General features: G+C 36.7%; 1 protein-coding gene across 2 annotated transcripts in view; it reads left to right on the top strand.

Moving 5' to 3' along the window:
• The window catches only part of RAD21L1 (RAD21 cohesin complex component like 1), a 30,847-nt gene that overhangs the window by 3,033 nt on the left and 14,359 nt on the right, over positions 1-13,455 (top strand). For both annotated transcript variants that reach the window (XM_053671335.1, XM_053671334.1), the window contains exons 3-10: positions 742-835; positions 3,376-3,482; positions 5,222-5,392; positions 6,501-6,596; positions 7,803-7,910; positions 9,798-10,024; positions 10,261-10,360; positions 11,201-11,325. In XM_053671335.1, the coding sequence (XP_053527310.1) occupies positions 742-835; positions 3,376-3,482; positions 5,222-5,392; positions 6,501-6,596; positions 7,803-7,910; positions 9,798-10,024; positions 10,261-10,360; positions 11,201-11,325 (1,028 nt within the window). The remainder of the gene's footprint in view (positions 1-741; positions 836-3,375; positions 3,483-5,221; positions 5,393-6,500; positions 6,597-7,802; positions 7,911-9,797; positions 10,025-10,260; positions 10,361-11,200; positions 11,326-13,455) is intronic.

Here is a 13,455-nt window from a genome sequence, read left to right as displayed (position 1 = left end):
TCTATTTCACAAATGTCTATTGACCTCATACTTTATGTGAAACACTATGCTAGGCTCTGGGATACAAGGATGAGCAAGATAAATAAGGTCCTTTGTGCTCTGGTGAGATAAAAAAATTTTAAGTATTAGAATACTTATAGATTGTGATTGTGCTGTGAAGAAATATAAAAAGAATGCTACAACAGAAAATAACAGCAAACTTTATTTTAGTTAGTCTAGCCAAGGGGAGGCAAAGGAGAGAAACCTTTTTGAGAGGATAGAATTTAACTCAAACTTGAAGAATGAGGAATATCCTGAGGGAATAGCATTCCGGGCAGAGGGAACTGGGAGAGCAAAGGTCTTGAGGTGAAAAAGTGCTTAACTTGTTCAGGGAACAAAAAGACCAGTATGGTTGGAGTATAGTTCATGAGGAAAAGAGTGTCCTTAGATGATGCTGATAGGTTTGTAGGGCTGCAGAGGCCCTGATTAGACATTGGGACTCTATTTAAATGCACAAGGGAAGTCACTGAATCATTTTAAGCGTGGGAGTGATCTGATCTGATTTCGTACTGAAAATATCACTCTGGTTGCCGTGTAGAGAATGGACTGAAGAGGGGCAGGAGTGGATACAGGGAAAGCAGCCAGGAGACTAAGCAGCAGTCCAGTGAAAGTCTCACTTAAATAAAAGAGATTTATTTGGGAATTTCTTATTTTACATAGCATCATTGCTTATTGAATGTGATTTTTTAAAATTCTTTTCAGGACTAGTTGACCTTCCAAAAGAGAATTTTGAAGCAACTTATACTGCTATCACACTGCCGGAAGAATTTCATGATTTTGAAATCCAGAATGTGAAGTAAATTGTTTTATTTATTTGCCTTCAATTTCTTTCTTGATACTGTGCTGTTTTCATCTTCAGATTTCACGAGTGCAAATGCCGTGTAGTTAACCACTGAAGTAAACATGCCATTGACAGAGACTTAAATTTAGTGTGCAATTGCAAAGTACACCAAAATGTATGTATCATTATTATATTTGGTAAATGCACTCAATATGCGCTGAGTGTCTTCCGTATGCCAGGCGTTATTCTAGGTATTGAAGAGATAGCAGTAAATAAAGCAAAGCCCCCAGTGGCATGAATCCAACATTTGCTTGGAGTAGACAGACAATAAACAAATAACTAGCTCTGCTGTATGTTAGAAGATGATCGTCCTTAGGAAGAGAAATCCAATATAAAATAAAATAAATAGTGGAATGGTCAAGCAAGGCTTTTCCGATAGGGTCAGAACAGACACTTGAAGGACGGACGTAGAGGAACAAATCTTTCAATCATGTGAGAAAGAAGGACTCATGCTGAGCAAGTGAAAGGAGCTAAGGCAGGGTACACTGGACACTCTCAAGGAACAGCCGGGAGGCAAGGAGACCGCAGTGGAGTGAATGAGGGTCTGAGTGGTAAGAAATGCAGTCAGAGAGGCAGCCAGGAATGCAGAGGTAGGCGTTGTAGGCTCCATTGAGGAATTCATTTCACTGGGGAGCACAGGAGGGTTTTGACTGGAGAGGGACACAATGAATTTGACTCGCTGTCCCTGTGCTCCTTAGGGCTACTTATTATATTATAAGGGGCAAAGAGAGGAAGCAGGGAGCCTGTGAGGAGATTATGGCAGTAAATAGTCCAGGTAAGATATGACAGTATATGTCATCGGTTCTCAATCTTCATCTTACTACAATGAAGATTTTACAGTATAAAGGAGAATTTCCCCAATCTGGCAAAGGAAGTAGACTTCCAAGAAATCCAGGAAGCTCAGAGAGTCCCAAAGAAGTTGGACCCAAGAAGGAACACACCAAGGCACATCATCATTACATTAGCCAAGATTCAAATGAAGGAGAGAATCCTAGAAGCAGCAAGAGCTAAGGGGACAGTCACCTACAAAGGAGTCCCCATCAGACTGTCAGCAGATTTCTCAAAAGAGACCTTACAGGCAAGAAGGGGCTGGAAAGAGGTATTCCAAGTCATGAAATCCAAAGACCTACAACCAAGATTGCTCTATCCAGCAAAACTTTCATTTAGAATGCAAGGACAGATAAGGTGCTTCTCAGATAAGATCAAATTCAAGGAGTTCATCATCACCAAGCCCTTATTATATGAAATGTTAAAGGAACTTATCTAAGAAAAAGAAGTTAAAGAAACATGAACAGTGAAAGGACAGCAAACTCACAGTTATTAACAACCACACCTAAAACAAAAGCAAACTAAAAGGACAGCTAGATCAGGAGTGGAAACATAGAAATGAAGATCTCAAGGAGGGTTAGCAACAGGGGAGTGGGAGGAGGAGAAGGGGGCAGAAGGTACAGAAAATAAGTAGCATAGACAGTAGATAGAAAATAGATGGGGGGGGCAAGAATAGCATGGGAAATATAGAATCTAAAGGAATTGAGACACATGGTCATAAACTAAAGGGGGGGTAATGTTGGGGATGGGGGGGTAGGGTGGAGGGGAATGAAGGGGGGAATAGAACAACTGTAACAGCATAATCAATAAAAAAATTAGAAAAAAAGATTTTACAGTCAGATTATGCATCTGTTTTGAAGTCAGAGCCAACAGAATTTGCTGACTGGATATGGCTTTAAGAGAAAGAGAGAAGTAAAGGATGACTAGGGGGTTTTGGCATAAGAATGGAGACACCACTTAATGGTATCAGGGTAACTATGGAATGGCAGGTTTAAGAGGGGCAGGGTGAAGGAATTATATTAGGTTTTGGACATAAGTTCTATGGTGATTGTTATGCATGTGAGGGGAGTATGTAGGTAGTTGAATATCTGGGCATAAGATCCAGGAAAGAAGTCTGGATGGGATATATAAGTTTGGGAGACATAAATGGAACTTCAACCATGAACCATAGGCAATCCCCAAGGGAGTAAGCATAGGTTGAAAAGGGAGAGAGGGCATAAGGGAGAGAATGAGATGGAGACCTGAGGATTGAGTGTTATTGGGTCTTTCCTAAGCGTTAATAGTCTGGGAGATGAGAAAGGACTAATAAAGAAGATGGAAAAGGAGCAGCCAATGAGGTAGAAAGAAAACCAAGATGGAGTGGTATTCCAGAGGCCAAAAGTAGAAAGTATTCCATAAGGAAGGAAGTTAACATCCATTTCAAATGCTATGGGTTAGGGTAAATAAGAGGACTGAGAGCTGACCATTGGATTTGGCAACCTGGAGATCATATACACATACAAGAAACTAGTATTTATAAATAATACTGTCGAGAAAATAAAAATCTCCTTTATTTTTATAATAAAACATAGGGTTTTTTTGTTTTAGGAGTTTTAGTTGTTGTTTTGCAGTATACTACAAAATATGTTGTGTTCACCTGTTTCTCTCAATCTTATATTTCTCCATAGTGCCATTAATGTTTTAGAAAAATTTGCTCAGAACCAAAGCAGACCAGAAGAAATCACGCTTAAAGACTATTATCACAATGATTTACTTTTCCGAGCTGTGAGCTTTGGTGAGAATATTTGGGAAATCAAAATTATATCATAACCAGTTATATTTGCATTTTTATATTGAAATGATGCCAGTAGAAATATCTTTAGAATGAATCTTTTGATGTATAAATGTAACCCTCCAATAATTTTAGCATTGCCTTTTTCTAGTATATGTGGGAAGAACGTGCTCTTCATATACCAACCGACAGACCTGGATTTGAATCTGGGCTTTCTCTGTTTACTTGCTGTGTGATCCTGGGTTAATTACCTGACTGCTCTGAGCCTTACTGCCCTATTCTTTACTACTTTACTCCCCTATATTGGGATACTACTAGCAACATCACAGGGTTATTTTCATTATACCCTCCTTTAGTCTTTTCTATCAGTAAGTTATTTTTCTCTTCAAAAACTAAATCAAACCTGATGTTCTTCAAGAACTGTTTGATATGAACCCATCCTATTCTGGATATCAATATAAAATTGAAGGCAGTGGTTATTTCATTAATTGTTTTGTAATAATCTCAGGTTCTTGGGATGCTCAGTGCTAAGAATACAGTGTCTCTTCATAAATGTTATCTTATTGACCAGACTTTTTCTTTTGGCAGCTGCACCTGGAACAAGTGGACATAGTCTTAGTTCTTTTTGAAAAGTCAGTCTTTTCTTTTGAGCAAATGTTTAGGCCAGGCCAGTGATGGCTGCCTTTTAAACTCTTACTTTCTAGAATATGAGTGCATATAGAAGAACTTTCAATATGAGTGATACTTCATTATTTTTTTTTACTGAATTGCACTTCCATGGGCTGTTAGAGGGTGGGCAGGAAAGACGAAATGCTGACCCTCAGGGCTTTCAGACTCCTGGGCCTAGAGATTCAAACCCAAGGCAGGGAAAGAATATGTGCTCTTAGCTAATCTTGAAGTAGGCCAGTTTGAAGTAGGGAGTTTATTTTATCTGCTGCTGTAAGAATCTTAGGAGTTTTCTGTCATAAATCTCCACTTGGCAAACTATTTTACCAGTTGACCATTCTAACACTGATGTGTCTGCTGGGTTCAGATCCTGGCTTTGCCATTTATTAGAGTTTGACTATGTGCACATACAAAACTTTTCTGTGATTGCATTTCCTTGTCTGTACAATGAGTATTGTAATAGTATTTCTATTGCATGATATCATGCACGGAGTAAGCACTCACTTAATGTGAGTTGACTGGTTTTTGTCTTTGTAATGGCTGTTTCTCCAGTCCCTAGCACATTGCCTAATACCCTGTCATTCAATGAATATCTATTGAACTAATGTTGTAAGCCCATTCTTTAATATTTTACCCACGTGTCCATTCCTAAGAAGGCAGATATGTTCCTTATTTTCCAAAGCCCCATTATGGAGAAACAACACAAGCAATTACCCTTCAAATAATATGAAATAATACTTGTTCAAGCAGAACATGACCTACCTAAAGTAGAAGAATCATTCCACTGCCAGTAACAACCTGGGAAAGTATTAAACTGTACCATAATCAGAAACTATCCTGATGTTTTAGCTTTTTCTTTTCTTATTGTATTGGAAAAAGTATTAGACTAAAAATCTAGTATCCGCTGATTAACTGAGTGACTTTAGTTTAATAATTCAAATCAGTGTTTTAGCTCTCATTTTCCTTGTCTGTAAAATGAGGGGGGTGCTATATAAGATGATATCTGAATTCCCTTCTAACCCTAAAATTCTGTGTTGTTCTGACTAATTCAGTATTAATGATATATATTTATTTAGGGGAGGAATCTGAAATTCTCAGAAGCCGTAGCTTCTTTGATGACAACATATTGCTGAATTCCAGTGGTGCTGTAATTGAATATAGTTCTGGAAGCTTCAATGGAGAAAAATCTCTCTTCTATGACAGTGGGGATGGATTTGGTGATGAAGGGGCTACAGGAGAAATGATTGGTATGCTGTCCCGTTCTATAGAAATTAAGTGTTTATTCCTATGAAATGACTGTAGTGCATTAGTAGATATGTTAGATCAAGCTAAACCAATCAGGTATGTGTCTACCACAAATCAACACATTGCTTACACGAGTTTTCAAAGTGTGTAGTATATTTAAACATTTAAGCTAGGTCTAAGTAGATAGCCATCTGTTTAAACACATTTTAATAAAGATTGTGAAATACCGATTGTTTTCATTTTTTTAAATTTCTAAAATTTAGAAGGGAAATAATGAGGTTAGTATATTCCTCACAAAATATACTAAATTATATACCAAAAAATTGTTTTCTTTAACAGAAACTATAGGAGAGCTATTATAAAAGATCTGTCCAACATTTTATATTGCTCATTTTATTTTTATATTATATTAATCATAGTAGCATAGGCAAAAACTAAGAAACCCAAATGCACATATTTTAAAGATATTGACTGCTACATATCACATCTTTTTAAAATTTTTCTAATTTATATCAAAAGGCTGGTGGCCGTGGCAGGGTAGTTCAGTTGGTTAGAGCATTGTCCTGATACACCAAGGTTGTGGATTCTATCCCCTGGTCAGGGCACATGCGAGAATCAACCAATGAAGGAGTAAATAAGTGGAACAACAAAATCAATGTGTCTCTCTCTCCACCACCTTTCTCTCTCCCTCAAACCAGTCCATTATTTTTAAAAAACTGGTTATGGCAAACTTCTGGAATTTTAGAAATATGAAAACACAGTAGCTCTACCTTTGATCTCCACCAAAGGAGTGTGAACACTTTCACTTCTTTATATGAAACTAAGCATGGTTTTGTAATAAGGCTACTATCTTGGTATTAGTTTAGAGTAAATGTTTTATGAAACTGAACATCTAAAAATAGATTTCAATAAAGGAAAGAAAATTAAGTATGTAAAATTATGTCATTCTACATGAAATGTGATAGTCTGTCCAACCAAATCTAATTAAGTAGGGCTCACTTATGTTTGTACCTTTCACAATTTCTTACATACAATCATATCAATCAAAGTTTAGTGAGCAAATGATAGCTTCAATCCTGTATCACAGAAGTATTTGTTGTGTTTTTCAAGACAATCTGTTGCAACATAATGAGAATGTCCTGTTAGAAGATGTGTCTTCGAACAGAGAGATTTCCCTGCCTCCTGAGCCTCCTGATAATATAGTGGGTATGTTGAAATTTTCCTTTGTGTAGAAAGCGAACAGTTGGTAGTGTTCAAATGGAGCCTCGGGTCTTTTGAGTCTGTGTATCATATAGTATATCAAAACATAATAAAAAATGTCCCTCCAACTCTTAGTCTGACTCAAGACTGTGTAGAATAAGAAACTGGGTTCTGAGAAAGGTACAATAATGGTTATTTAACCAGTACTGGGTAGATTTCATATGAGAGCATGTTTAAATACTCTGCCAAAATATCGTGCTTTTGAATCACTAAAATAACATGTTACATGGTAAAAACATTATTAACTTCTGATATAAAATGGTTATTAATTATGTTAATGCCATACTATGGTTTGATAACCTATATATGATTGGAGATAAATTGTAAATGGGGGGCATATTTTCTACTTGAAATTTATGTAAGGTACCTCAAATGATTTGAGTTCTTTTAATTGGATTTTTAAAAGAATTAAATATATGAGCCCTGACTGGTGTAGCTCAGTGGATTGAGCACGGGCCTGCGAACCAAAGGATCACGGTTCGATTCCCAGTCAGGGCACATACCTAGGTTGCAGGCCAGTTCCCAGCAGGGGCCAGTTCCCAGCAGGGGATGCATGAGAAGCAACCATACATTGATATTTCTCTCCCTCTCTTCTTCCCTTCCCTTCTAAAGATAAATAAATAAAAATTTAAAATAAATAAATTTTTAAAAGAATTAAATATATAATTAGCCTCATTTTTATTTTTTTACTCTTTTTGACATTACATGTGCTCTCTAACACAATAGTGAAAATTTAAAATGTGAAACAAGATGGGCAATTAAAATTTCATTACAGTTTTTTGTGGGTCAACTAATAATTAAGTGATTTAACAGAATACAAAATTTTTAGCAGGCACACAGATTTAAACCAGTCATTTATCATGGTTGGTACCATGTTTTCACTTTGTGACTATAGTCACAGTCATATCAGAGTCCAGCCTTAGATGTCACATGTGCAAAGGAAGGTAATGACACTTGACTCACCTGGACACTGTAGGTCCCAGACTACGTGATAGCTGATCCTGCCCAACTCTATTAAATACATCATTCTGAGAATTCATATGTGGCTCTACTTAGCAACATAAATCTTCAATTAGTTTATCCTTCACTTAAATGATCATAGAGTCCTCTGGTTATTATTTTTCTAATTTTTATGGTGATGTTCATTGGTAGAACCAGATCACCCAGAATGTATACATCTACTAGAAAATGGAAGAACGTATGAAACCACATTATCAAATGAAGGGGAAGGATTTACCCTTGACCCCATTGATGCTTCAGGTGAGAGTCATTCATGTTTCTATTTTTATTTTTGATACCTACTATCTTACTTACAGTTAGATATTTGAAAAATCTATGAGGTACAATAAAAGGTAGTCAGTCTAGTAATAGCATTTGTAATAAAATAGGGGAAGAGTGTTAAGGAAGTTTGAGGTGGTCTTTTCATTCCATTCAGTTATGGTCAAAACATATTTCCAGTCTGGGAAACTGGAAAATTTTAAACTGAGTTCAGTAGTAGTTATTGAGCCATTACTCTGTATTGAGCACAAATGAAGAAGACATAGTTCCTGCTTTTAAGAAACTTAATATAAATATTAATGTATATAATATACAGGGCCTGGTAGAAGTAATGCCATTGAGTGTGGTTGGTAGGGTACATGAATATCTTGCATGCGATGGACAGCAATTTGAACATTTCACCTAAAATGTCATAGGGTATGCTCAAGTGTGATGTTGTTATGTTACAGAATTACATCCTTGTAATTTTGTAATAAAAGGTTTTATGTAATAAAAAGGGGCATTATTTATGCTGGACCCTATATATTATTATATACTAATATATATGTGTATATACATATACAGACAAGAGCAGTATGGTGACAGCCAGAGGGAAAGGTGGGCAGGGAGTTGGATGAGGGCAAAGTGGGGATAAATGGGGACAGAAACAGACTTTACTCTGGCCAATGGGTGCATGATACAGTGTGCAGATGATGTTTTGTTGAGTTGCACCCTTGAAACCTGTCTGGTTTTGTTAACCAATGTCACCTCCATAGACTCAATTAAAAAAATTCACAATCTGATCAGGAAATAAATAAACATGTAAATTAATATAAAATAAGGCAGAATAAAAGAATCAGAAGACAGGCACTCTCCTGACATTTAACTTCAAGTATGTTTTTAGGAATAAACAATAAATATGAATCTAATATGTAACCAGACTTTTAAAGAATGCACTAGTTTTAAGTAGTGTAATTGATCTGGATTTTAGTTTACAAACTCAGGCATGTAAAGAATAGAGCATTCATATTTTTTTTTTCTTTACCAAATTTAACCTTGAGCCTCCATTCCACTGGGCTGGCAAGAATTTCAGCCTACATGGCTCCATTATCCTGCCCTATGCTGTGTAGTGTTGCTGTGTAGTGTCAAAATTTGGGGGCAGTTTGTGGCAAGTGGAAGGGAACCTTTGGTCATCAGCCATACCAGTCCGTAGTGCCCACTGTCCCAGCCTGCATGGCCTCTGGAGTCATCACGCAGCCAGCCCCTCTGGGATCTCATGTTCCCAGGATTTTACTGAGGCCCATCAGCAAGCTGGTGCCTATTCCTTCTGGCTCCATCTGATCTCAGATTTTCACTCATTCTTGGAAATGTAATCCTCCCTCCCCTTTTGCATCTTTACTAAGGAAAAAAATGACTTCCACTTTCTACCTAGTAAAATTACCTATAGGCACGAAATCCCGTGGGCTACCCACTTGGACTTTGTATATGAATTTCAGTGAGGGAAAAATACACTGGACAAATACAAGTTATTGTTTTAAAAAGTTATTCTGCTATGTAGATATTTTAAGGAACCTCAGAATTCAGTGAGTTTCCTATCAATATACCCTCTGTTCCCCATTTCCTCTGTTGTCCACTGTGTAGGTCAACAGAGTCCTCCCTCAGAAACTTTGAGCAACACCTTACAAAATGTGTGAAGTCTTGGCTTCTCAGACACTCTAGTTGTGCAAAAACTTTGTCAACTGTAATTTTCAGTAGAGAGAATGGGATTTTCCTCTCTGTGCAACTCTGTAGGTTGAATTGTGGTCAATATTTCTTTGATATGCACTGCCTAGAATACCATTTTACAAAGTTGTACAACCAATCACATTTGTGCCTATTTCTTATATTTAGACATTGCTTGGAAGAGGAAAAGCAAAAAGAGGAAATTGCTCATAGATCCAGTCAAGGAGATCAGTAGCAAAATTATGCATAAACAACTTACTTCCTTTGCTGACACTCTCATGGTTTTGGAACTTGCACCGCCTACCCAAAAACTGATGATGTGGAAAAAGAAGGGAGGAGTCGATACACTTCTGTCAACTGCCACCCAGGATCTGACTCATAATGAACTGAAAATGGTAATAGCTTCCATACTTTTGCATGTGTGAGGTGTTTAGTTATAAACAAATAAATGCATATTTATATTCATATATTCAATAATTTAAACTTATGAAAAAATACCCCCTTATTTTGAATTAATTGGCTGGATATGTGTGCATGAATTATAATTTTCACTTTTTGGCATATGTGCTTATATTTTATTGAGTTGTTTTATTTGTACAGAAACTAGAAACAAAAATGTGTATTTTTGCAGTTGTTTACAAAATGCTTTCTAGCCTGTGGCTTTAAACTTGGAAGAAAATTGATGCAGAAGGAATCAGTAAGGGAAGAAATGAGAGGTGGAAACATAGAAGGTAAGACATCCTAATTTTGTTGATTTTGAGGAATGTTGTAGAAACAAAAAATTTTCATTTTGCATTACAAAATGAGGATGGAATCCATTTTCATATTCCCAACTATCAATGCTATCTCCAGAAGAGTATTTGAATTTAAAAGAAATGTTATAGCATCATTATATTTTTCTGCTTTGCAGATTAATTTTTGTCCACAAAGCTGCATTAAACAGATAGTTTATATACAAGGTGCACCATACTTATTCTCATGCTTTCCTACTTCCCACGCCCCTAAAGGCAGTATTCGAAAACCTTCAACAAAGAAAATTTTGGTACCTAGTAAGATAATATTTCGCTTTAAAACAACTAACATGAAAAGTCACCTGGTGAATAAGAATAGCATTTAAACAATACAATTAACCTGAGACAGATATTTCCATATACCCAGAGGTTACACAGGGTATTAATAATTGCTGATTATTATTGTGACTATTATAAAGAAATAATGAAACCAACCTATGTGGTGAGTGAGCCTCTGCTTCCTAATAACCCTTCCTGAAATCATTAAAATCTGCCAAATGATATGCCAAGGGGGACTTGAACTACCCATGTTGTCTTGTGAGTAAATGTATGGGTGTGAGTGCTGAGGAGGGCGGTGGTGGAGGACGGGAAGTGGAGGTGACAGGGGCAGATGTGGGGAATGGGAAGATAAATATGTGAGATTTGGGAGCTGTAGAGAGTTTGTATACCCTCTGCTTAAATGGATTCCAGTGCCAAAAGTTTCCTTTTGTAACAATCATATTCTAATTTAAGTTGAAAAGATATTTTGATAAAATCTTCTTTACTTCCTTAATAATTCAGAGACCTCTATGGTGAAAGATCTAAATTCCCAGCAAGAGTTAAATCAACCCAAAACTTGGAAGGATGTGATTAATGGTTCAAATGGTAGCTCTCATGAGGATACCAATAAAAATATTAGTTCTGAGGTAAGTTAACCAAAAAGAATAATCAAAATATTATTATTTTTTCTGACACAGATATAGTGAAGGAACATCGAGACTCTGATTAGTATTGTCTTACATTTTTATAATTTATCTCATCATCCTATAATTTCTTTAGTAGGTAGCAATACTACAGGGTAAAACATTATTTTCAACTGCAGAACAGTATTTTCTGGAACTTTAGGATAGTAACACACAAGATAAGTAGTTTCATATGGAAATGGTATTTTGCATAGTACATTAAATAAGTGATTGTACCTGAATCTGGTTATATGCTGAGGATACTCCTAGGCCCCACATTCAATATGTCATGGAGTTGTAGGAATCTAGACAATACACCTATATTTTGATTTTGATCATAAATTCACCCTTCCCAGCTATAAGAATAATGTGTTTTATTGTTCGGAAGCACTCTGCCTGGTTTTGGAAGCTGTAACCCCCCATGGCTAAAGCTGAGTAAAAAAATCCTGGGACCATAAGCCACTAAGGAGACAAAGCTTATCTTCCTGGCTGCAGCACTGCCTCTCTCCCCTTTACTTCACCCTGCCTGGCCCCCAAGTAGATGACTGGTTAGCCAATGACTGGTAAGATTCCTCAAGAGAGGGACGACCTAAGACAGACATGGTCATGATGGGGCCACCAGGGAAGGACTTGGGGGGGCTATAGAAAAAGAGGGTGATGGACCTTCACCCCTCAGCTTTGACATAGCCTGAGTCCTCATTCTGTCTGTGAGAAGTCTCCTAATCTCTTGGCTGCCTTACTTCCCCTGCCTGATTTAAACCTGAAACAATGCTGGAGGGTGGTGCAGCCCTGGGCGGGGATGGGCGGTTCCCCAGGGCGATCAGGCCTGAGAGAGAATTTATAAAATCCCATGAAACCTGCTTTGGTAAGAATGTTCTCAATTTTCTGATAAGGGTCCAAGCATAAAATGAGTTTGTTTCCCAAAGTTTTATGGCCCTTTAGCTAACCGACCCTGACTCAGAATAAGCCTTCATAGTTCTTTGAATGTTATCTATTGTTTGATCATTACTTCCTGACAATGATTGATGAGCTTTACTTGTATACCTGTGCAAGTTGAACCCAGTAACAACCCACTGAGGAACAGAGTCAAGGTCTTTCTTTGAGAGATTGGCCATCTTTCCTCCCCAAGCAGAATATGTCTTGGTAGACTTATTCTCACCCATAGTGGGTGGGGTCACTCTGTGGTGGAGCCCCCCACATTTTAGACCTACCAGTTACCTCAGTCTTGACTCTAAAAGACTATCTAAAGATCCATGACCAAAATTAAATTTTTTAAATAATTATTATTTGAAGACATAACTTTTATTTGAAAAACATAGTTATTTGAAAACATACTTGGAAACAATTTACTTTATAATATTTTCTCAATTGTTACTTTATTGATTGTACAAATGTAAATATTATAGCCATACCAGATAAAAATAAACCAGTGCTTTTCTAGTCTGTTTCATCATCACTGTACTTTGATAACCACTCAGGGAATTCAAAGTCAGTCCACATTGAAACCGAATGCCCTTGGAAGGAAAGACAACTTCATAATGCATTAAAAGAGAAAGTGTTTTACTAAATATTTGATAACATGCTAGATATTGAGATACTGGGTTGCCATTACTATTCTCCTCTTTATTTGGGCTCAGACATTTCTTAGAGTACAACCACTGAAAATTCTGATTAAGCAAGCTTGTTTACTTTATGACTTTTTAACATATTAACAAAATTGGGTTTTCCCAGGTGCTTGAAGTAAAAGAAAGAGATTGGTGCACTTGTTCTTTTGAACCTTTTGCTTTTATCCTCTGCTTATGCTTCAACCTTCAATTCCATTCTTATTCTACTTACAAAAATGGTGAACAGATGTGAAATATAGTCAGTAATGGGAGCACAGTCAGTTTGGAGAGGCAGGAAATACTGATTCTGATTTGTCATTTTCTATCTTCATAAAAGAAAATGTTCTTGTCAAGTAACTGCAAAATTGAGAGTATCTAAAATGTAGGATATTCATAGAAATTAAAAGAGAAAAACATGGTTTTCACAAATATGTATATTAAAGAATAAAATGCAACTCCTTATATTCACTAAAATTTTAAAAAGCTGAAG

Source organism: Artibeus jamaicensis, unplaced genomic scaffold, assembly GCF_021234435.1.
Source record: "Artibeus jamaicensis isolate MK-2021 breed Jamaican fruit bat unplaced genomic scaffold, CSHL_Jam_final contig_685, whole genome shotgun sequence".
In the NCBI taxonomy this organism is placed as follows: Eukaryota; Metazoa; Chordata; class Mammalia; order Chiroptera; family Phyllostomidae; genus Artibeus; species Artibeus jamaicensis.
Note: the sequence above shows the minus strand (reverse complement) of the source record. Positions and strands in the feature narration are given on the sequence as shown.